The sequence below is a fragment of the Rattus norvegicus genome, chromosome 5, assembly GCF_036323735.1.
Source record: "Rattus norvegicus strain BN/NHsdMcwi chromosome 5, GRCr8, whole genome shotgun sequence".
Classification (NCBI taxonomy): Eukaryota; Metazoa; Chordata; class Mammalia; order Rodentia; family Muridae; genus Rattus; species Rattus norvegicus.
Genome location: NC_086023.1, coordinates 6,184,313 through 6,210,505, shown reverse-complemented (window position 1 = coordinate 6,210,505; position 26,193 = coordinate 6,184,313). Strand labels below are relative to the sequence as shown.

The window sequence follows — 26,193 nt, the reverse complement described above, 5'->3', positions numbered from 1 at the left end:
AAGATACTTAAATTTAACTCTGTGGACAATAGAGACCCAATAGCAAGTTACATGTAGATGAATAAAAAAAGATCTTTAGTCAATATTCTCTAGAGAGATAGAATTCATAAGATATATGAAGGGGTTGATCAGTCAACTGACTAAGCAAACTGGAGGGGGATATTCAATTACATGACTTTAAACCTGTAAAACATGGAAGGGGATGGTATAATTTTCAGTCCACAGTTGAAGGTGCAAGGACATGGAGGAGAGAGTTAATTAGGAGTACTAAAACACAAAGGCTGGAGCAACAGTAGTTCTGAAATGTGTGTAATAGAAGAATACTGTGCATATTTTAGCAGATTGAATGGTGACCCGCCACTTACTCTGAGAGTGAAATTTCCTCACTCAGCCTCCAGCTCACATACAAATAACATATGAACATACCATCATTCACATAGCACAAGGCTTGATTCTTCTAATTACATATGGACCAGGTGGCCTTAGTGCCACTAAAATATTGAAAATAATTAATTGGTTGATTGAGAATAAGTATATCTTCTTAATTCTTAAATATTGACAATAATTAATTGGTTGATTGAGAATAAGTATATCTTCTTAATTCTTAAATAAGTCAGTTTGAAGCCCAAAGTAACGATCAAAGATAGCATGGAATGAGGAAGACCAGAGTCAGAAATATCAGTTATAAACTGGCTGAACTAATACAAAAAAAAGGGTACTAATTTGTATGGCATGCTCTAATGGATTTGTGAGTGAATGGGGCTTATATAGCAATTAGAAATCTTCTGATTTCTATGTAACATGCTACTTCCTGATTCATCACATGTTATATAATAGCAATTAACTTGTTTTATTATCTTAAAAAACTTATGTGCACACTTAGATTGTCTTTGAGAATGTCTTTATGAGCAGGTAAATGCATCTTTCCATTATTTGCTCAGTGAGTATGCATATGGCTGAGTCTTTACAGTTCTACAAACAAAGGAGTCTAGCTAGTACTTCCCACATTTTAATGTGCATGTCAACCAACTGAAAAGCCTGGAAATTGTAAGGTTCACATTTAGAAGGTTTTAGATGATGCCTTAAATCCTGCATTTCTAATTTGCTCCCTGGGGAAGGTCAATGTCATGAGGTTATAAAACAGATTTTGAATAGGGAAACAGAAAGAAAGTGGATAAAGTCATGTACTGGGTGCACAGATACATTCATATACACCTTTTATCAAGTAACTGTGCCAATCGGGTCCACCAGTTTTATTTTTAGAATCCCAACTATTTTCTCCCAGGTTCCAACATGCTTCTGATTATCTACGTATTTCTTGTCACTGTGTAAGTTCATTCCACTTCTGTCTCTGTTGGCAAACAGTTTTCTAAAGGCTTCAGAACACATCACTGGTCCTTTTTAATAAGAGCTCAGTAACGAACCACCTCAATGTTAGCTGTTCATTAATAGTTCTCTTACTGACAACTTGGATGCATGCCTCTTAATTTTGCAAGTATTTTAAAATTAAAATCACTTCCAAAGTATTTCAAGTACTTCTGGCAAAATGTCTGCTTGGAAGCAGAATTCACAACTCTCCTCCCACAGGTCTTTTCTCTTATAATTCTGTAGGCTTGTGGGTTCCTTAATAGTCAAAAATTCCATAGTAAAATCCATGTGTGTTGAAAGACATTTGAAATCATCGACATTCCTCAGGGTCTCAGCATGAAGCAATTATCAGCTTTACCTCTGTGCAACTGGGCTCTAATCAGTAACCTTCCACTATTTAGGTTCAGTTAAAATAATCCTTTCTTTTCTCCGCCTCCATCCTTTAGTTCCATCTGAGACGAAATCCATTTATGGTTTGGAAACATTTCACAAAGTTCATATTTTCATCTTTCTGGAACTTTCCCAAGCCATACTCCAAGATATAGACAATACCTCTTTGTATACATGGCAAGTAAGATAATTGCGAGTGCATTGGGTGGTTGGTTATTGTGAAACTTTAAGAATAAAACACCAGCTGTCCTGGAGAAAGAGAGGCTCATGTTTGCTGTCTAGGCACTGAAATCCCTTTCGCTCTCCATACTGGGGCTAAGCGTAGCTTAGCTTTGCTATGTAGAAAACCTAGAGAAACATCGGTTGGCATTAATTTCTTCAAATGGTTGAGAAACAGAGATTCAGGAATCTTTGCTATCACATACTTGAGATCCATTCAGGTACCATCAGGACTTTCAGAAGGATAGCCTTACTGGATAGCTCCAGCTGAAATCTTGAAGCAACCAAACTCATGAATGCTTTCCACTTGGTCTACTGTTTCCTGCTGCTACCAACCACTCACCTTCTGTACTTGATGTGCTATTATTGACTTTTTAGTTTCAGGTCTGCTAAAATGACTTCACTTTAGTTATGACTTCAACCTTCAACAAAACCTGAACGCTGATACTTACCCTTGCTGCCTCATCACCGTTCACTTAGATGCACTTCAGACTCAGATCATTAACCTCCCTCCTCAGGAATCTCCTTAAGGCTGCCTCAACAAAGGGTGCATATGTTTTCCCAAAGGGGATAACATTTGAAATGTAAATAAAAACCCAATAAAAAAGAAATGTAAAAAAATAGAATATCCATTTTAAAAAGAGAAAAAAATTTACCCACAAAGAGTTAAAGGTTTGCACTGGGCCACGCAAATTGAGAGTGATCTGACTGGGAACAAAACCTAGGAGATTTACTTTCCAGTCCAGTATGCCACATGCTCACTGGTTTGATGGCTGTGAATTCACACGATGCTTATCCTGCAGAAACATGCAGAGGACAGTTCCATTAGCAGGCTGAACATATTCTGTTAATGTTTTCCAGAACACAAAGAATACTTATTCTGACTGGTTACAAATGGTCCAGATTTTCTTAATGAGAAAATGACCCATAACATTTCAGGGGATCTTTTCATTACAGATTACAGTAGTATTTGCACTCTTTTTCTGCCTATGCCAGATGTGCATTTTGTTTCAGTGGCATCTTCTTAATAAGTTCTTTTTGGCTGCTGCTGCTACTGCATGATCCTTAACGGTCTCCATTGTATTGTGTAATATTCTGATGGGGAAATTCAGCTGTTCCTTGCTTAAAATTTCATCTATATGCTACTAAACCTGAAACAGATGGTATCTTGGCTTCTGTCATTTGCTGTGAGTTTCATTTCAAATTTTATACAAGGTAGGTAGAAAGCAGGTAATTTGCTGACTATATTGCTTTAGAGAAAGAAAAAGTGAGTGAAGATGGAATGAGAAGAGAATAAAAATATATATTATAGGAATAGAAACACATGAAGACAGGGAGCACAGCCACTAGAGCATGTATTATCCTAACATCATATGCTATCATTTGGTTACTACTGACTTGCCTGGCATTCTCCTGAATCATATTTGTGGCTACCCAGATTAACTGTGTGAGTCGATCTCTTGATTTAGTATCAGCCTGCTTTTTTCAGCTCCTATGTGATTTGCTGCCATCTAAAAATGTACTGCTTGTTACTCTGGCATCTGTGTTTTCAAGAATCCACAGTCTTTTAATTGTCTTTTGCTTCTTTCTTTCCCTTGCCTTTTTGGAATGGTAGCCAGAAGCTAAAGCACAGTAAGAAAGAAAAAAATCAAGCACTCACAGAAGCTCAGAGAAAAGGGTTGGGGTGTCTCACAGTTTGTGCTTTGTAAGCTGTGGGTGTGACTCAATTTCCTCACAGCCACATAAAAAGGTTGCCACCCAATCACTGTTTTTTTCTTTCTGTCCCAAACCCCTCCCCTTGGACTTTGGCTGAGAGACCCTAGGAGAGCCTGCCCTTTCTGGACTTTGCAAACTGACATATAAAAGCTGTTAGTTGCTCCTGTAGCCAGCAGCATTCAAACCTTACAGGCTTTTGCACTCTCAGAGCTTGTAACAATCATACTCCTCTTAGAAGAGTTCATGCTACAACATAACAAAGAAACTTACCTTGTTGGAGGAGCAGTGTATTCATTTTGGCATTGTGCAGAGGTAAGCTACTTGGATCAACTAGATTTTATTGCATGAATTATTTTAAAGCAGTTTATGTCTTTTTTCCTTAGCAGTGAGACTAGATTACTGCACTACCCAATGTGTTGTCACTCGGTATACAGAAGGTCTGGGACAGATTATCAGCATATTTGCCATGGCTACCTGTATTTGTCTTCATTCTCAGGGACAGTTTGGGTTGCTAAAGATTCCTGGCTAGAAACAGGCATTGTAGTAATGTGTCTTACAGTTCGGGCATTTGGGGTAAAGGTTTCCCATTCATTACAGACTGAATGTTCATGTTCTTTCTTTTCTTTTAACTCTAAACAGTTCCTTTTAAAAGGTGTGACTCATAGTACACCCAGATGAGTAGAAACTACATTAGGTCCTCTTTCAGGCAACGATTTTGTGGATTTGGGCAGAATGCCCATCCATACAATTCTCCTGAGTTGACATTGTAAATTCATACCCTATGGCTCTTTTCTGATTGTTTATATGTTTATTGTTTGGTTGCTTTTGTAAAGACTAACTCTATACTGTTCTGCTTTAAAGCAAAGCAAACCTGGAGGACTTCTCCATCCCTGAAAATGGTAATGATCTCTGCAGTCAACCTTGTGATCCTTTTGTCCCTTCTCTGTGAAGCACGCACTATCGTCTTACTAAATTTCACTGACTCATCTCTGCCAGCCAATAACTTCTCTGATATTGAAGCCACCCTCAGCGTACCAGTACTGTCTGTGGATATCCCCAAAGCCAGGCGGAAGCGCTACATTTCTCAGAATGACATGATCGCCATTCTTGATTACCATAATCAAGTTCGGGGCAAAGTGTTCCCACCAGCAGCAAACATGGAATATATGGTAAGAGGAATTCTTCCTTTCTTGAATTCTGAGTGAGATTTTCTTTGCATGCTAGAAAGATCTAAATGGACCATAGAGACTGTTTGCCAAGGGATACAGTGTACGTGTTTGAACAACCTAGGAAAGGTTTTTAATGTATCTTATAATGTTAAATCATGTTCTTTCATGGACTAATGTATGTGAAACAGACAGGGTAGGAGGATCTATATAGATTTTCTTCTGTGAGTTTCATATCCATAAGGCTGACTGCTCACATTTGGAAAATCATCTTTCAGAGCAGAATTCATGAGGTATTTTTTTGTTTGTTTGTTTGTTTTCTGAACCTAAAAGTCATATTTATCAACTAAAATGGTTCTTGAGAATAATTTTTGAAATTAAAGGTTTCATGTGCATGATTTATTCCTGGCTAGGTGTCTTTCCCCTTTCTTGCATAAAGCTGTCACCCACACTAATCTATCTGTATCATGAGAGGACATGCTGACTCTTGTGATTCAAGGCTATGTTGTTCAGATAAGAGTGAAGCTAGGGCACTTACACATGGTTCCAATTTATCATGAACATGTTCTTTGCTTGCTCTTAAAAATAGACTATATTCAAATCATTTTACTCAGAAAGCAAAAGTATTAAATTGGTATTAAAAGGAACGAGTCTTGCTAAACTCTATTTTTGGTTTAGAAATCATACGAAGTTACGGTTTAATGTTCTGCACTTAACGAGATCACAATGTTGAGTATGTTTGATGCAATGAAGATCACCAATGTATATCAGCTTCTAGAACCATCTACCTTTTCTAAATAGGCTTTTTGTTCTTGACTAATTGCAGGTGTTAACATCACGTGGAAAATAGATTAATTACATTAATCTAAATGGGTCATACTCTAAGTCATGGTTGTTAAAATGCCACCGTTAAGATTGTAGATACTGGAACCCAAATGTGTTCAAACTCTAGTCTGTCCTTTTAAGTGGCATGAGCTTTTTACCTAATGTGTTCCATTCTTATGTTCTCTGTGATAAGGATAAAGTTAGTGTCTGTTATAAGAGACTGTTGTAAGAAATATATGAATTAAGGGCTAGAGAAATAAGTCCAAAACTCACAATATATAATCACTCACTAAGCATTGAACTTACTTGAAAAGGACCCAGTAAGAACTTACTCAAGATCTAAAAACAGAGACAGTTGCTTACATGCAGGAGAGATACAGTTATACATGGAGGAGCAAATATATTTCAAAATCTACTGTGGTTGTGAAAGAAGAAAGTGTAATACCTAGAATACAAGGCCAGGGAGGACTTTCTGACTATGACCACACTGATACAAAATCTCAGACAAAGGCCAAACTGCTGAGCCAGCTTTGGTAGTAAGTTCATCTTGGTTTAGATCATGACTGTGCCACTCATTATGCAGTCAGACAAGTTACTTGGTGGCTCTAAGACACAATTGCCTATGTCTTTCCTTATGTTGGGAATAACAATGTACACAATAATCGATCAAAGAAAAAAGAATGGAATAATGCAATTCACTATGATAGTGATATTGAGGGCAAAGAGGCTACCAAGAGTGCAAGCATAAATAGGTACAAAACTGTAGAAATCAGTAGAAAACTTTCACTTGTTTTCTTATTACATCAGCCTTTATCAAGGATTAAGTCACTCCATGTGCATTTATTTATTTGCTGCTATGTGCCAGAGCCTTGCTAATTGTTTCCACTGATGATCTCATTTGATAGCCCACATTCTCCATCTGAAGTTGAGATTTTGATCAAAATTTTCCAAATGAAATCACATATACCTAGGGGTATTGACAATTAAACTAAAACACTGTGCCCCCAAAATTGTATTGTCCAGATTAACAATGGGTGACATCTCTTTATTTCTTATATCTATCATATGTTCTCTGAAGGAAACTTCTGAGGATATACATATATATTAATCACCTCCATAAGAATTCCAGAAGAGATCATAAATTATTATCATTCTGTCTATGATTCTATCATTGTTTTCTGTTCAGGTATCAAATCCCTCTATCTAATTTATTTTTGTAACAACCATGAAGAGTGTTAATTATATGGTATATATTTACAAATCTTCTTTAATTAAAAAAAGTAATGAAAATTCATAGCCAAGACAGTATACTTTAAAAGCAAAACCAGGATATTTGAAAATCTGAAAAATCTAAATAGTCACCATTTACTTAACATCTACTATATCCAGATACTATTCTGAGCATCTAAGATATATCATGAACAAAACCAACAGACATCAACCCCTCAAGCAGCGAATCAAATAAATGGATCAATTAGAGCAGGCTAGAAATTGGTGAGGTCATGAAGCTAATGCTTGGGGTGAGGATTCAGCACACACTGGGGTTGTTGGAGAGTTTGGCCTGGGGACAGGGACAGATGGAAGAGAATTCCTACTAAAAATGAGGGAGATCTGGAGAAAAGAGAAGGACAAAGGGCCAGAGAAAGAAAAAACTAACAAGTTAAGAGAGAAATAATCCTCACTTTTTTTGATTCTATAGTTCAGTCCATTATTAGAAATGCTTTGAGTGAGCCTCCTGTGATGGCACTCAGTGGCAGGCATACATTAACAAGCAGCTTATGGGCTAGAGCAGGTACACTGAGTGACTATGTTTGAAGTTCTATGAAAATTAGGGATCTCCGTGGGACAGTGTTATCTTTATTGTAACAGACTCAACACTGATTTGAATTGGCATCAGTTTGAGTGCTAGGTCACTTCTTAACCTGTACAGTTCCTAACCTGCACCCCAGAAATTCCGGGCATGCTTATTACACTACTTAACACATACTTGGGCTCTGAGTCATGAGCTGTATGTTTAAATTATCCTCTCCTCTTTTCTGCTACTCTGGAGAGCTTCATAGAACATGAATTAAGGTCAAGGACTTTCTCTAATTGTACTAGACTACCTTGTAGTTCCACTAGTCTACAATGCTCTGAGCCTTTTGTGTAGTCCCTACCCCTACCCCCACCCCAACCCCCCATGCATTATCTTCTTCTTAACCAATTCATTTATCCTAACCTTCAAGATTCTTGTATTGGAATAGCAGTTCCTTTAAAAACATTTTTCATATGCAGTCATGTGCACCCATCCTTCATTGACCTTCTATGCTCTCCATTCCTTTCATGTCTATTGCATTGTTCTCATCACAACCAAACTTGACAAATTGTCATCTGTGCACTTATTGTTAACTCTCTAACTGTAGGGCTACAGGCTGCTAAGATATTTGTTATTCATTTTTGTCTCTATATTTCTTGAAAGTCTTTGTGACTAGACAGTGAGCACCTATTACTTATTGCATTTAGACAAAACCCTAATGAATTGTCATGTTTTTATACAGCACCAATTTTGTTACCATCATGATATTTCATCCCACTCACTTGAAATATTTAAGATATTCTTTAGAATATTATATTCTTCAAGTATTTATTCTAGAAAGTATTAAATCAAAGGAAATGAGAAATTTGAGCACCAGGGGTTTTTTTTTATAAAGTTTTAATAAAATGGTTGCATAGTATTTTATATAATATATGTGACTTAAAACATACATTGTGTGCAATACTTAGTTTCCTAAAACAGGATCTTTTCACATAAGTAACAGTACAGATAGAGTATAAAATGGGCAGGTGAGGCCTAAGCACTGCTGGCTCCCACTTTAATTAGATTCTTGACTAACTTCCAGGGTGCTTTGGACACCAGCTGCTTTTCATTCTTCCTAAGGGTAGTTTAAACCATGACTCTAAACCACAAAGCACATTAGTGTCTTAGAATAAAAATTATCCTTCAAAGAATGAATTTGCAAAACTTCAAACAAATTCAGTTTGTAGGATGTTCTTTGACTCAGAGCAATGGAATAAATTAATTTTAAAAGAATTGAAGCTCTTCATGGAGGAAGAAATTCAAAGATAGAAATTGTTGTCTTTAAAGTATGAACAGTGCAGTAAAAAAAACAAATAGGGGGTAAAACCAGTAATATAACTCATTATAATGCTCTGCCATATGTGGTTGATGTAATAAATGCAAAACAGGCCACAGTTGGAGATAGAAGTGGAAATCTCATACATGATGAAGACCTCTATAGAGGAGGAACATGTGACACTGATACTCTGCAAGAGGCACATAATGGCTGTGATAGAATGCAAAGCAAAGGAAGTCCTGGACAATGAGCAGTGATCAACTATCCTCCAGACAGGCTTGCCAGGAGGTTCAGAAAACACCTGATAAGAAAGGAATCTGGAAGATTGTGACATTTGAAATCAAGGGCAGAAGGGGACCTTAGGATGTGTCTTCAGCACATATGAGGAGGTTGCCACTATGCAGTGACTGCTGGGGAATAGTACTAGATTTTTAAAGAAAAGGTAAAGAATATTTGCAGCTCCTGTGTACCCAGGGAGAAGCGGAAGGAAATAGCTGAATTGCTGCCTACTCAGTAGGCATCTTCAAAGAATGACAATCATGGCAGACAAACAGGTAAAGGATGACATGATAGCAATTCTAGAAATGAGCTGGAGAAATAACGGTATCTCTGGAAATCCCAATCACTTTATTCATCATATGAATTATTATATTTGTTTGGTGCCAACGCATATGAGGTTCTCTGTGTCAACATACAAGGTTTTCTGTGTTCTTCTTAAAAAAGAAAAGATACCTATTAACAAATAGTAGTAAGTAATAAAGTAACAGCATGACTCAGTGAATGAATGAGGTAATTAATCCATCCTTAGTTAGGGTGAGGCCACAATTTTGGCCTCAAATGATTATTTGTGACTTAAGAATAAAGAAAATGCTAATTTAGTTTATCTGGGCTATATGTAAAAGAGAATGTGGGCAATTTGAATTACTATTTTTTTCTTTCTTTGGCACTTGACTAAACATTATTTTCAGTTCTGAGGCTGAAAAATTACTGAACTCAAGGATAACCTGGGCACTGCCATGGATTTTAGACCAACCAGAGATACGCAAAACATTCTTTCTCAAGAACATTATAGGATCTATCATTGCCATTCTTTGTTAATGAAGTCAGGTTTTATGCCCAAAGACACATTTCTTGTTTGGGAAGGACAACAATTGATTTTATTGGAAATACAGCAAATTTGCTGTGTCTTATCTAACTCTTCGATATGCATTTTTATGACTGTGAAAACTGCTGCTAGGAAGTAATGGACTGAGCAAGCTGACTGACAGAAAAGCACTTGGCAATCCTGCTCTTCTGCATGGGTGCTTGAGTGCTTTGGCTTCTAGTGGAGACCAGACACATTTTGTAGGTGCTTTCTTTGCAGATACACTGTGCTGTGGGTTACTTGTACACAGATGAAGGTACTCATTCCTGGAACTGTATGTCCTTCTTCTGTTCTACTTTTTCACGTTTCAAGACAAGAACATTTTCTCATAAGAGATTATAAAGTTAAAGATTATAACAAATACACAGAAACACACAAACATGTACACTTGCACACATGCACACATACTAGCTTTATGAAAAAGGATTTCTTTGTGGAGCCCTAGCTGCCCTGGAACTCACTCTGTAGGCCAGGTTGGCCTCAAACAAAAAGATCTACCTGCTTCTGCCTCCTGAGTGCTGGGACTAAAGAAGTGCACCACCACTGCCAGGACTCATGATAAAAATGTTTACGTTACATGATTCAGAATAACATCATTAGGGAACAGGAAGAATACGTATGGGTCACATATGGGTCAGCTAGTGAGTGCTGCAATCTTGGTGGCAAACTATATTTGGCCCCATACTTTTAAGTAAAAATAACTTTGGGTTTCTGTTGAGGGATATAGAACCTAGTGTCACATCTTATCTCAAAGTTAATATTTAAGAAATAAGTGGGTTTTTGCCTAGAGTATGTGACTATGATGAGGAGATGGGCACGTCTTTTAATATTCAGTTTCTCACTTCACAGTGCTGATTCATTAGCCAGTCTCTTAGCTGGACAAGGCACTGTGCTACATGCTGAAGCAGAGGAACTACAGAACACTTTGAGATCACAGGAGAAGACCTATCCCAGGCATAGCCTGAAGTACAGAATGGTGCAAGTTTCCAAAAGTGATCCTACTAGATATTAGCCCATATATGCTATACAGATGAGAGATAAGGACAGGGGGACAAACAGGTCAGTATAGAAGGCTTCCATAAGACACAGGGTGGCACGTTGAAGACATAGAAACTCTGATTAGATTTAATGTTTAGAGTAAAATATTACAAGGTTGAAATTGGAAGAAATTTGATTGAATTTTGTATTAAGATCAGGAGAAGTTTTAGAAGTTTTAGCTGGGAAATTTTCAATCATATTTGAATTTTAGAAAGGTTACTTTGGTCACAGGATGAGGGCCTGGAAAGAAGCAAGGGTGGAGACAGGATGCCCAGTCACTGGCTGTCATGACAGTCTGAATAAGAGATAATTGAAATTTGAAATATGTGTAAGAAGGTATAGAAAAATGATTCATATGAAGGACTTAATGAATGGAACATTCAGAAGTTTGTCTCTGTCTTTGACGGGGACTGGTGAGTTACTTCAAGTATGAGAACATAAAAGGAAAAGCAAAATTTAGGAAGCCAAGAAGTGGCAGGGGATTATTGTCTAGTGAATATGGCTATAGAGATTGAAAAGAAAATAGTATGTGGGAAGGTGAACTCTTTCACTGAAGAAAAGGTGGTTTGTGAATATGCTTTGTCTGTTAAAAGAGAACTTTCTCCCAAAGTCAGGAGGAGCAGTGACATGAGACTGAATTGAAGATTTTGTCTATAGAAAATGTTTGCAAGAATATACCACCCTAAACCTAGTCTGCTTGAAGGACTTAGATAGGGTGAAGTTATTCTGCTCACTTGAGATAAGGCATTTTCTAAACAAAAATCAAAGGCCTCCTGAAAATAAACAAACCTCTAGTCTGCCTATCTGGTATCTTGAATGTAATATATGTGAAAACTGTATCAGAAACAGTCTCTGGGCAGTCAATGTTTATGAACTTGATTGTCTCTGAGAAGTTTTGAAGGAGGTATTGGGGGAGGGGTGAGCAAGATAAAAACTAAGATCTTAAAAAGTGAAGAAAAAAATGGTATAGATGCATCCTGAACTAATGTCTGGTAGTTGGGATCTGAGTTGTGAGTACTAACATGCTATATTATTCATAGCATTACAAATCAAATAACAAACATTTTAACAGAAATGTGGTAGAATTTCCTATATGTTGATTTTAGAAATAGCTTATCATGAAGTCTCTTAAATTCCACAGTAATCAATACCATCAAAGATTTTACTTAAGGACACAATAGTTTCCACTAAAAAATCATACTTGATTTTTAAAACATGAACATTTCACCAACTATGTCTATGCACATCCTTTAGAAATCTTTTTCAGAAGGCATCAGGTAGTCAAACAGCTGAGGAGTGGGCAATGCAAGATGTGAGATTTGTGTTCTTATCTCAGAATAATTTTACAATCAAGAAATCCATTTTAGCATTGTGACATTAGAGATATATACACAATACATGAAGAGCATAAATTCTCTGAGTCTTTGAACATGTTGATCAAAATTACTTATTTGGCAGCAAATATGTTTCAAACATCAGTGCAGTACAGCCCACTACACTAGAGTTCAGTGTGTTATAGTACATGTTTCCCTTTCTCTGTTCATCTCTCCTGTTCTTGGGCTCATCTGCAGAGCAAATTTCCCTAAATGCTCTTCATCTTAGAATATCAGAGAAGATAAAAAACAAATTTAAAAGTGGTGAATAAAATTATTCTTTTACTCTCTATGCTTGAAATATAATATCGGCAAAGTGCCTTATAATACTGTTAAACATCTTTGAATATCTGCTAAGATAAAATACATAACTAGGACATTAACCCTGGAATCCCAGACATCAAGCTTTTTCTTTAACAATCAGCCCTTTAAATGATACATGGATGCATAAATTTGTTGCCCTTTCTACAGTTGCCAACACAGACTCTGAAAAAAGGTTCTACTAAGATATTTGTTTTTTTTTTTAGAAACATGGAAAACCAAGTATATGATTCAGAAAATTCAAAATCAAGGTGCACTCCTTGCCAAGGCACACGCGTGCACAAGAACAGTCATTATGCCATCTTGAGAACTTGAAACTATGTAGAAAAAAATGGCACTTCCTGTTTGTCCTTTGTAAAATTGGGTTCTAAAAGGGTGTGTTCTATTGTAAGTGAGATGCTTCCCAAAGACCTGCCTTGACCAATGAAGGATAAGGGTGCTATATTAACGTTCTTAGTATGAATGGCAGATTTTATAGACACATTCTGCTGATGCGCATTTTCATAATCAGAGTTGAATGAAGATCAACTATGTGTTTTAAAAGAATGTTTGATTAAAACAGACTGCCATGATTTTTTCAATTTATTATCTTTAAGATTTTGAAATGGATATAAAGAAAAATATATCTGTGTTAACATAGTGGAAATAATAATAACCATGTATTTTATGAATCATAAATGCTGGGAATGACCAAGTTCCCATCCCCCAAATGCAAATCCCATTGTGATGGTGCACACTTGTAATTCAGCTTACAGGAGTTGGTGGCTAAAACGTACGTCCTGAGTTCCATACTGAGATCCGGCCTCAAGAAATAAAGCAATCTCTATAAGTCAATGGCCACCAATTCCTAATGTCTTCATGTACTGTATCCTTACAGTCCTGTCTCTCTAAATAGTTTAATATACAAAGCATAGTGTTGCTTATTTTTAGGACTGGGGGTGCTGTTGTAATCCATTTATTTTACCTGCTTCCTTCTATTTTTACAAGAAAGCATCATTTGAATATAGTTTAATTCATCTAGTCAATAACCTGAATCATCCTTCTGAGGGCCTGTTTTTTTTTCTCTGTTCCCACTTATTCCCCTCCCCAGCTTAACCAGGGCTCATTGCTGATCTCCTGGATAGTTTAGCAATATATCTTACCTGCTTATTTCAGTATCCTTCAATGGCCATTTCATAACCATTCCTGTTTAGTAAAAGTAAGCCCAACAATTTTAAGACAAAAATTCATTTGCTAATGCCCATGAAGTGTGTTGATGTTTTGGTTGCCCTCCAGGCAATTATTTTGTTTGTCATCCCTTAATTTGTTTAGGACTTCTGCAAATCAGCCCTCTTTCCCGAATCTAACAGAAAAGATCACCTTAGTTATTAAAATCAAAAGTAAAACATCTCATGTATGAAATGTCAAAAAACTAGAGTATGTATGAAATGCCCATGTTAATATCCAAAAAATAAAGATCAACAAAATAGTCCATGCATGTCTTCTATATTCTTGCTATGATGGTACCCATGTCAATATCCAGCTCATAAATCTCTCTAAAATGTTAATGTGATATTATTATTTCTAGCACTTTGTCTTTTAAGATGATTGCAATGTACATAATAGCTTTTCCACAGTTGACTATAATGTTCTAAACTATTCTTATTTCTACCTTAATTTGCACTTTAATTTATTGCTTTATTTTTACAGAGAGGTCTTTTTATGAATGTAGCATATTTAAAAAGAGCATATTTACTTAATGTCTACTTCTTGAAAGTTAATATTTAAGTTCTATTTCTAAACGTAATACATTTATTTTTTTGTTTGTGTTTCACTTGACTTGGTAATTATCCTTCCTATATATTTAAGAAACTAATATAAGTCAAGAAATAAAGATTTAATATCATCTTAAATTTTACAATACTAGAAAAATGAGAGAAAAAATGTTATAGAAACAAAACCAAATTTTATATACCTTTTTAATTTACCAGACATTTTTTAATTTTCAACTTAAAATCACAAATGGCAGTAATGATTTTTCTATATACTTTACACTTACACCAAAATACAAGACTATATATTATTGTGAAAAGTCATAGTCTTCTAATTACTGCAAACATTAGCAAAAGCTGTAAGCACAGGTTCTTTACCTGAAATTATTCATCCTTCAAATTTTGTCCTTGTACATATTTACTTACTTTATTATTTCAAAATTTAAAGAAAATATTTTCAAACAACTCTAACTATAATATCAAGTTTAGAGTTACCTTCCCAAATTCCATTGTTTCTTATTAGCCAGAAATTCTGGCTGGGACATAAGTAGACAGTCACTTGTGACATTTTGTCCCATGATCATGTCTGTTAGCATACTAAAGATCTCAAAACAGGACCCTTGGTATGACAGAGTCTTATTTGTATTGTATTAATACTATCTAATTTTTCTGCTGGGCTATATAAGATGAAAATTTTCTCCCATGAAGCAACATTTTTTAAGTCCATTTGTGTCTCTGGGTCAAGCTCAAAAGATTTCTGAACTTGGTGAAGATCCTGCATTCTTCTCATTTTCCTCAGGGCCAAAACTCTGCCAGATAAGATGACCTGAGTTTGAACGCTAGGTCTGTTTGTGTCTTAGGCTCAATATTTCAGTTACATGTGATTTATAATCAATACAGCTTAGCTCAAGCTATCACTAAATTTATTGATAAACAAAAAACCAGTGGTAATTATTTTAATTCAAAGCTCAGTATTTGCTTATGTTTAACTCAATAGCTATTAACTAGACTAGAAAAAAATAAACACTTGTAACCATAGGGCAGACCTACACATGTATACATGATTTACACCACTTTAAGCTATTTTAAGTTTATAAATGATCTAATTAATCATATAATTTCTATTTCCAGTTTTCTATAACTTTTTGTATAAACATTCACAATGCTCTTAATTTTTATCTCAATCATTAAGAAATATTGAAGGGTTTACAAGTAGGTTAACTGTGACAGTGTCTAATCAGATGGTCAGGATATTTGAAAAAATGTTTTTCTAATAAAAGATGCTATTTGGCATATTGATACTGATGTGATGGAAACAAGGACATGTCTGTGCTTGCATTTGTTTCTTCTATTGATATAGCAATGGGGAACAATTAAACCTATTTTAAATTATATATTTACAATTTAATGTACTATTATATTATATTATAGTATATAGCAGGTCATAATATAATTCTGTTATTATATTCTAAAATATATACCAGAAATACTAGGTATATGGCCAATCCAGAATCTTAAACCACATGCCTATGGAATTTGGAACCCCTTTCTTATAACTGCTGTAAGCTATTAAGTTCGTTCATGAGGTTAACCTGGCACCATACATTCTAACATAGAGCATCCATATTGGAAGAAGATCACATAGGACCATTCCTTACAGGCTATAAAATTTTGTTAAAATTTCATTATTTTCTTTGTTTTTTTAATTTTACTTTTCTTGGATATTTTATGTATTTACATTTCAAATGTTATCTCCTTTCTCCCCTCTCCTATACCCCATAAGCTCTCCCCCTGCTTCTATGAGAATGCCCCACTCCCACCCATTCACTCCTATTTCAATGCACTGGCAGTGGCCTACAATGGGGAAATGAGCACTCACAGGATCAAGGGCTTTTCCTTCTATTGATGCTGGACAAAGCCATCCACTGCTACATATGTGGCTGGAGTCATGAGTCCCCACCCTATGTACTCATTGATTGGGGGAGCTCTTTGGGAGCTCTTGTAGGGTCTGGTTGGTTGATACTGTTGTTTTTCTTATGTGCTGAAACCCCTTCAGCTCCTACAGTCTTCAATTCCTCTATTGGGGTCCCCTTGCTTGGTACAATGTTTAGCTACAAGTATTCTCATTAGGGCTCTGGCATAACCTCTTAGGGAACACCCATATCTGGCTCCTGACAGCAAGCACTTCTGGGTAGCAGCAATAGTGACTGGGTTTGGCTGCATATGGAATGGATCACCAGGTGGGGCAGTCTCTGGATGACCTTTTCTTCAGTCCCAGCTCCCCTCTTTTTTTTTCTTTTTTTCATCTTTATTGACTTGGGTATTTCTTATTTACATTTTGATTGTTATTCCCTTTCCTGGTTTCCAGGCCAACATCTCCCTAAACCCTCCCCCTCCCCTTCTCTATGGGTGTTCTCCTTCCAATCCTCACCACATTACCGGCCTCCCCCCAACAATCACGTTCTCTGGGGGTTCACTCTTGGCAGGACCAAGGGCTTCCCCTTCCACTGGTGCTCTTACTAGGCTATTCATTGCTATGTATACAGTTGCAGTCCAGGGTCAGTCCATGTATAGTCTATGGGTAGTGGCTTAGTCCCTGGAAGCTCTTGTTGGTTGGCTTTGTTGTTCATATGGGGTCTCAAGCCCCTTCAAATTCTTTCAGTCCTAACTCTGATTCCTTCAACAGGGGTCCTGTTCTCAGTTCAGTGGTTTAATAATGGCAATCGCCTATGTATGTGCTCTATTCTGGTTGTGTCTCTCAGGAGAGATCTATATCAGCTTCCTGTCAGCCTGCACTTCTTTGGTTCATCCATCTTATCTAGTTTGGTGGCTGTATATGTATGGGCCACATGTGGGGCAGCCTCTGAATGGGTGTTCCTTCTCCTCTGTTTTAAACTTTGCTTCCCTATTCCCTCCCAAGGGTATTCTTGTTCCCCTTTTAAAGAAGGAATGAAGCATTCGCATTTTGGTCATCCTTCTTGAGTTTCATGTGTTCTGTACAACTAGGGAAATTCGAGCATTTAGGCTAATATCCACTTATCAATGAGTGCATACCATGTGTATTTTTCTGTGATTGGGTTACCTCACTCAACCAAAAAGAGCCCAGGTCCAGATGGGTTCAGTGCAGAATTATATCAGACCTTAATAGAAGACTTCATACCAATACTATCCAAACTATTCCACAAAATTGAAACAGATGGAGCACTACCGAATTCCTTCTATGAAGCCACAATTACTCTTATACCTAAACCACACAAAGACCCAACAAAGAAAGAGAACTTCAGACCAATTTCCCTTATGAATATCGACACAAAAATACTAAATTAAATTCTTGCAAACCGAATCCAAAAGCACATCAAAACAATCCTCCAGCATGATCAAGTAGGTTTCATCCCAGGCATGCAGGGATGGTTTAATATACAGAAAACCATCAACGTAATCCACTTTATAAACAACTTGAAAGATAAAAACCACATTATCATTTCATTAGATGCTGAGAAAGCATTTTACAAAATTCAACTCCCCTTCATGATAAAAGTCCTGGAAAGAATAGGAATTCAAAGCCCATACCTAAACATAGTAAAAGCCATATGCAGCAAACCAGTAGCTAATATTAAACTAAATAGAAAAACTTGAAGCAATCCCTCTAAAATCAGGGGCTAGACAAGGCTGCCCACTCTCTCCCTACTTATTCAATATAGTTCTTAAAGTCTTAGCCAGAGCAATCAGACAACAAAAGGAGATCAAAGGGATACAGATTAGAAAAGAAGTCAAAATATCACTATTTCCAGCTCCAGTCTTAGTCCCTGTGTTTTCTCCCATGAGTAATTTTTCGCGTTTCTAAGAGGGAATAAATAATCAACACTTTGGTTTTTCTTCTTCATGAGCTTCATGTAGTTTGTGAATTACATCTTGGGTATTCCAAGGTTTGGGCTAATATCCACTTATCAGTGAGTGCATACCATGTATATTCTTTTGTGACCGGGTTACATCATTCAGCATGATATTTTCTAGTTCTATCCATTTGCCTAAGAATTTCATTCAGTCATTGTGTTAATGTACCACATTATATTTGTCCATTCCTCTGTTGAAGGACATCTGGGTTCTTTCCAGCATCTGGCTATTATAAATAAGGCTGCTGTGAACATAGTGGAGCATGTGTCTTTGTTATATGTTGGGGCATCTTTGGGTATATGCCCAGGAATGGTATAGCTGAGTCCTCAGGTCCTACATCTAATTTTCTGAAGAAGCACCAGACTGATTCTAGAATGGTTGTACCAGCTTGCAATCCCACTAACAATAAAGGAGTGTTTCTCTTTCTCTGCATCCTTGCCAGCATCTATTGTTACCTGAATATTTGATCTAAGCCATTCTGAGTGGTGTGAGGTAGTATCTCAGGGTTGTTTTGATTTTCATTTCCCTGATGACTAAGGATGATGAACATTTCTTTAGCTGCATCTTAGCCATTTGGTATTCCTCAGTTGAGAATTCTTTGTTCAGCTCTGTATTCCATTCCATTTTTTAATAATATTATTTGATTCTCTGGAGTCTAGTTGCTTGAGTTCTTTTTACATATTAGATATCAGCCTTCTATCAGATGTAGGGTTGGTAAAGACCTTTTCCCAATCTGTTGGTTTCCATTTTATCCTATTGAAAGTGTCCATTGCCTTACGGAAACTTTGCAATTTTATGAGATCCCATTTGCCGATTCTTGACCTTAGAGCATAAGCCATTGGTGTTCTGTTAAGGAAAATTTCCCCTGTGCCTATGTGTTCAAGGCTCTTCTCCACTTACTCTTCTATTAGTTTCAGTATATCTGGTTTTACGTGGAGATCTTTGATCCACTTGGACTTGAGCTTTGTACAAGGAGATAAGAATGGGTTAATTTGCATTCTTCTACATGCTGACCTCCAGTTAAACCAGCACCATTTGTTGAAAATGCTATCTTTTTACCTTTGGATAGTTTCAGCTGCTTTGTCAAAGATCAAGTGACCATAGGTATGTGGGTTCATTTCTAGGACTTCATTTCCATTCCATTGATCTACCTGCCTGACTCTGTACCAATACTATGCCGTTTTTATCATGATTGCTCTGTAATACAGCTTTTGATCATGGATGGTGATTCCCCCAGAAGTTCTTTTCTCATTGAGAATAGTTTTTGCTATCCTGAGTTTTTTGCTTTTCCAAATGAATTTGCAAATTGCAAACTCTTTCTAATTCTATGAAGAACTGAGTTGGAATTTTGATGGGGATTTCATTGAATCTGTAAATTGCTTTCAGCAAGACAGACATTTTTTCTATATTAATTCTGCCAATCTATGAGCATGAGAGATCTTTCCATTTTCCGAGATCTTCTTTGATTTCTTTCTTCAGAGACCTGAAGTTCTTGTCATACATATCTTTCACTTGCTTGGTTAGAGTCACAACAAGGTATTTTATATTACTTTTGGCTATTATGAAGGGTGTCATTTCCCTAATTTCTTTCTCAGTCTGTTTATCCTTTGAGTAGAGGAGGGCTACTAATTTGTTTGAGTTAATTTTATAAGCAGCCACTTTGTTGAAGTTGTTTATCAGGTTTAGAAGTTCTCTGGTATAATTTTTGCAGTCACTGAAGTATATCATCGTATCATCTGCAAATAGTGATGTTTTGATTATTTCCTTTCCAAATTGTATCCCTTTGACCTCTTTGTGTAGTGTAATTGCTCTCTCTAGGACTTCGAATACTATTTGAAATCATTAGGGAGAGAGTGGGCAGCCTTGTCCCTGATTTTATTGAGACTTCTTCAAGTTTCTATTTAGTTTGATGTTCACTACTGGTTTGCTGTATATTGCTTTTACTGTGTTTAGTCATTGGCCTTAAATTCATAATCTTTCCAAAAGGTTTATCATGAAGAGGTGTTGAATTTAGTCAAATACTTTCTCATCTTTTAATGAGATGATCTTGTGTTTTTTTCCTTGAATTTGTTTATATAGCAGATTGCGTTCATGGATTTCCATATGTTGAACCATCCCTGCATCACTAAGATGAAGCTGACTTGTTCATGGTGAATAATCATTATGATGTGTTCTTGGATTTGATATTTGAGAATTTTATTGAGTAGTTTTGCATCATATTCATAAGTGAAATTGGTTTGAAGTTCTCTTTCTTTGGAGGGTTTTTGTGTGTTTTAGGTATAAGTGTAATTGTGGCTTCAAAGGACAAATTCGGTAGTGTTCCTTCTGTCTCTTTTTTGTGGAATAGTTTGAAGAGTATTGGTTTTAGGTCTTCATTGAAGGTTCAGTAGAATTCTGCACTAAAACAATCTACTCCTGGGCCTTTTTTTTTTTTTTTTGGTTGGGAGATTTTTAATGATTGCTTCTATTTCTTTAGGGGTTATGGGACTGTCAAGATGGTTTATCTGATCCTGACTTAACTTTGGTATCTGTTATCTGTCTAGAAAATTGTCCATATCATGCAGATTTTTCAGTTTTTGTTGAGTATAGGCTTTTGTAGTAGTATCTGATTTTTTTTTTAATCTCCACAGTTTCTCTTGTTGTGACTCCCTTTTTATTTCTGATTTTGTTAATTGGGATACTGTTGCTCTGCCCTCTGGTTAATCTGGCTAAGGGTTTATTTACCTTATTCATTTTCTCAAAGAACCAGCTCCTGGTTTTGTTGATTTTTTGTACAGTTGCTTGTGTTTCTACTTGGTTGATTTCGTATCTGAGTTTAAGTATTTTCTGCTGTCTACTCCTTCTAGGTGAATTTGCTCATTTTTGCTCTAGATCTTTCAGGTGGGCTGTCAAACTGTTAGTGGATGCTGTCTCTAATTTCTTTTTGCAGGCACTCAGAGCTATGAGTTCTCTTCTTAGCACTGCCTTCATTGTATTCCATAAGTTTGAGCATGTTGTACCTTCATTTTCATTAAGTTCTTAAAAGTTTTTAATTTCTTTCTTTCTATCTTCCTTGACCAAGTTGTCATTGAGTAGAGCATTGTTCAACCTCCATATGTATGTGATCTTTCTGCGTTTTTTTGTTGTTATTGAACAGAAGAAACCTTAGTCCATGGTGACCAGAGAGGATGTATGGGATTATTTCAATCTTCTTGTATCTATTAAGGCCTTTTTTGTGACCAATTAAATGGTCAATATTTGAGAATTTACCATGAGGTGCTGAGAAGAAGATATATTCTTTTATTTTACGATGGAAATTCTCTATAGGTATCTGTTAAATCCATTTGGTTCATAACTTCTGTTAGTTTCACTGCATCTCTTTTTCCATGATCTGTACATTGGTAAGCATGGTGTGTTGAAGTCTTCTGCTATTATTGTGTGTGGTGCAGTGTAAGCTTTGAGCTTTAGTAAAGTTTCTTTTATGAATGTGGGTGCTCTTGAATTTGGAGCATAGATGTCAAGAATTGGGGGTTCATCTTGGTAGATTTTTCCTTTGATGAGTATGAAGTATCCTTCCCTATCTTTTTTGATAACTTTTGCTTGAAAGTTGATTTTATTTGATGTTAGAATGGCTACTCTTGTTTCTTGGGATGATTTTCTTAGAAATATTTTTTCAGCCTTTTACTACTTTTTCTGTCTTTGGCACTGAAGTATCTTTCCTTTATGCAGCAAAATGCTGGGTCCTGTTTTCATATCCATGTCATTTTATTGGAATTGAGTTCATTGATGTTACATGACATTAAGGAATAGTGATTGTTTCCTGTTATTTTTGTCGTTAGCAGTGGAATTATGTTTTTGTGCTATATTCTTTTAGGTTAGTTAAAAGAAGATTACTTTCTTGTATTTTTTTTTATTAACTTGAGTATTTCTTATATACATTTCGAGTGTTATTCCCTTTCCCGGTTTCCGGGCAAACATCCCCCTCCCCCCTCCCCTTCCTTATGGGTGTTCCCCTCCCAACCCTCCCCCCATTGCCGCCCTCCCCCCATAGACTAGTTCACTGGGGATTCAGTCTTAGCAGGACCCAGGGCTTCCCCTTCCACTGGTGCTCTTGCTAGGATATTCATTGCTACCTATGGGGTCAGAGTCCAGGGTCAGTCCATGTATAGTCTTTAGGTAGTGGCTTAGTCCCTGGAAGCTCTGGTTGCTTGGCATTGTTGTACTTTTGGGGTCTCGAGCCCCTTCAAGCTCTTCCAGTTCTTTCTCTGATTCCTTCAAACTTTCTTGTATTTTTTTAGGTTGTAGTTTCCCTCCTTGTCTTAGAGTTTTCTATCTATTATCCTTCGTAGGACTGGATATGTGGAACGATATTATGTAAATTTGGTTTTGTCATGAAATATCTTGGTTTCTCTATCTATGGTAATTGAAAGTTTTTGCTGAATACAATAGCCTCTGCTGGCTTTTGTGTTCTCTTAGAATCTGTAATGACATCTGTCCAGGATCTTCTAGCTTTTATCGTCTCTATTGCGAAGTCTAGTGTAACTCTGATAGGTCTACCTTTAGATGTTACTTGACCCTTTTATCTTACAGCTTTTAATATTCTTTTTTTTTGTTTTGCGCATTTGGTGTTTTGACAACTATGTGATGCGATGAATTTCTTTTCTGGTCTCATCTTTTTGGAGTTCTATAGACTTCCTGTTTGTTCATGGGCATCTCTTTCTTTAGGTTTTGGAAATTTTCTTCTATGATTTTTGTTGAAGATATTTATTGGCACTTTAATTTGGGATTCGTAGTTTTCTTGATTACTTATTAATTTTAGGGTTTTGTCTTCACATTGTGTTCTGGATTCCTGGATGTTTTGGATTAGGAACTTTTTGCCTTTTCCATTTTCTTTGACTATTGTGTCAATGTTTTCTATTCAATTTTCTGCCCCTGTGATTCTCTTTTCTATCTCTTGTATTCTGTTGGTGATGCTTGCATCTATGACTCCTGATCTTTCTCCTAGGTTTTCTATCTCCAGGGTTGTCTCCCTTTGTGATTTGTTTATTGTTTCTCTTTTCATTTTTAGATCACAAATGGTTTTGTTTAATTTCTTCACCTGTTTGGTTGTGTTTTCCTATAATTCTTTAAGGAATTTTTGTTTTTCCTCTTTAAGGACTTGTACTTGTTTACCTTCATTGTCCTGTATTTATTTAAGGGAGTTATGTATGTCCATCTTAAAGTCCTGTATCATCATCATGAGATGTGATTTTTAAATCTAAATCTTGCTTTTCCAGTGTGTTGGGATATCCATTATTTGCTTGGTAGGAGAACTGTACTCTGATGATGCCCAGTAACCTTGGTTTCTGTTGCATAGCTTCTTGTGCTTGCTTCTGTCCATCTGGTCATCTCTGATGTTCATTGGTTTTGCTGTCTCTGACTGAAGCTTGTCCCTCCTGTTGGCCTATGAGTCTATAATCTTAGGAGTGAGAAGACTTCTTGGAGACCAGCTCTCTCAGCAAAGGATTTGACTCCTGAAGTGTCTCTCCTTGGACAATTAATGCAGATAAAGTGGGATCCTACCTGCTGGCTGTGGGCTTATGTGGGAAAGCGCTCCTGGCATACTGCCTTTCCGGGGGCAGGTTTTGTGTCCAAGGGCTGTGGCTAAGCCCCAGCTCTGTGTGCCTCATTAAATTTATGAATGATGTTATAAAATTTTAAGATTCAACAAACCTCATCATATCCATGAATTTATCAGAAGACATTAAATTCATCAATTATATATCTATTTTGGGGGAATTGTAGCCAACAGAGAGATAGCAAGTATGTAGGTCAACATTATGACAATGTGTTATAGTCTCTCAATTTTAGAACTCCCGATCAATACAAAGTTAACTTTTGCCTTTTAGAAGATGGATGAGGGTCAGGTTTGGATACAAAGAGACAATACAACCTCTTTGCTCCACCCTCCAGAAGATATCAGAGGGACTGTCAATAATATCTCCTACATAGAGGGAATCACCTCCCTCTGTGAGGGAATTGGCTTTCTTGACTCTTGTTTCAGGGACATGGAAAAAGAAGAATCTGTCATATCAATTCCTTAAGATCCAACATTGACAGAAAAAGAAAGCAGTTATACTCATTTGACCTGTAACTTTCTTCTCCATAATACTATTAATTATAATTTTACATTGAAACATCTAAGTATTTGGTCCTCAGAAATGCTAAATACATTTTCTTCTTATTAAAATTCCTTATAATAGTATATAAAGTATATTCTTATAAAATATTTTTTCAATTATATGAACTGCTTGGTTTATGTTGTTCTATATCCAATATTTAGCATGCACATATGTTTAGGAGCATAAAGATAGTATTATATATTATTAAAATTGTTAAATTCCTGAAGTTTTTTTCTTTAATATACTTAATATATGCCATATGTTCTCTTTTTCCTCTCTTTTTCTCATCCAGAGGATGCAAATAATCTAGAGAGGTTACATACAGGCATCAAGACTTTGACCTTAGTTAAATCTTCCAGAACTCCCATAAAAATGCCAGGTGCATTGACACAAGCTTGTAACTCAGAGCTCTGAAAGTGGAAATAGAGGATCCCTGGGCTTGCTAGCCATCCACTCTTGCTAATGGGTCAGCTCCAGGTTTAGGGAGATGCTATGTGTAAGTAAATAAATAGGTAAAGCATGACTAAGAAAGACAGCTGACCTCCACAAGTGTATGCCCAACCCCTAAATACAAACAAACATATATGTACAACACACACACACACACACACACACACACACACACACACACACACACGATGAAGGGAATACATGATAAATGTTTCAATTTATTCTGTATAAAGTACATGTTTTCAGTGGCACTGATTTGGGGGCTACTTGCATATATCTAAATCATGATACACTGAATCTCAAGGAAAGCTACAGATGATATGACGTCTAATCTTCTTGTTTTATAGATTACCTGGTAGGCAGATCATAAAGGAGAGGCTCCAGTCATCAGTAATCTCAGTAGCAAAATTAAGGATAAATATAAGATCACTGTGTTTCAGATTCCTCCTTTGTACCATGCTGTGTTAGCATATTTAATTGATTATAATAAAGTATTTTTAAAACTGAAAATGGAGTACCTAATGATATATAATGTGTATATATTTTTCTTATGTTACTGAGATTATTTAACATTTCAAGAGTTGAGTAGGTTGAAGATGCCATCCTTTCGTTATTTAATTGTACAGTTTTGCATTTTAATGAACTATAGTCAATACTTCAGAAATTCATATTTTAGTAATTTTTGATGATATAACAAATGTTTGATAAGACAAATTATCATCCAAACAAACTATTTTATAAATGTTCATTTAAGTAATAAGATAACATTGTTTTACATCAAATTTCTATTTTAAAGTCCTATGTGAATTTATAGAAGATAACTTTTGTGTGTAGGAATGATTCATACTCTGTATTTGTGTCTTCATACTTTAATAGAAAGTTGACTATCATTGCAGAGGTATTGATGGGTCCATAATATTTGGCTTGAACTCTGTATGCAGGCCTTCAGATGACTAATATTAACATTTATGTAATCAAAGAGTTTTTACTCTATACTTTTTAACCAACATAATGTATGATATATTTATAAGCAATTTTCTACTAACTTCCTCTCTCAAGGGAAACTATATTTTTCTTAATTTGATTCAAACATAATGTATTTGTATGACACCCTTATGTAGTATTTGAAATGATTTTATTATAATTATGTTTATTACAAACAACTAAAATAGTAAATTTCATGTTATTTCATTGATGAGAAAGACTCTAATGCTATCAAATGTGACCATTTCATGAACTTGAATATTCTATAGCACAATTTAACCTCTGAAAGTTACAATATATT

General features: G+C 36.0%; 1 protein-coding gene across 1 annotated transcript in view; it reads left to right on the top strand.

Moving 5' to 3' along the window:
• The first annotated feature begins 3,957 nt into the window (after nt 1–3,957).
• Nucleotides 3,958–26,193, top strand: part of Pi15 (peptidase inhibitor 15) — a 28,122-nt gene continuing 5,886 nt past the window's right edge. Inside the window, exons 1-2 of the mRNA NM_001106917.1 lie at nt 3,958–4,005; nt 4,555–4,862. Coding sequence (NP_001100387.1) covers nt 4,590–4,862 — 273 coding nt within the window. The 5' untranslated portion in view covers nt 3,958–4,005; nt 4,555–4,589. The remainder of the gene's footprint in view (nt 4,006–4,554; nt 4,863–26,193) is intronic.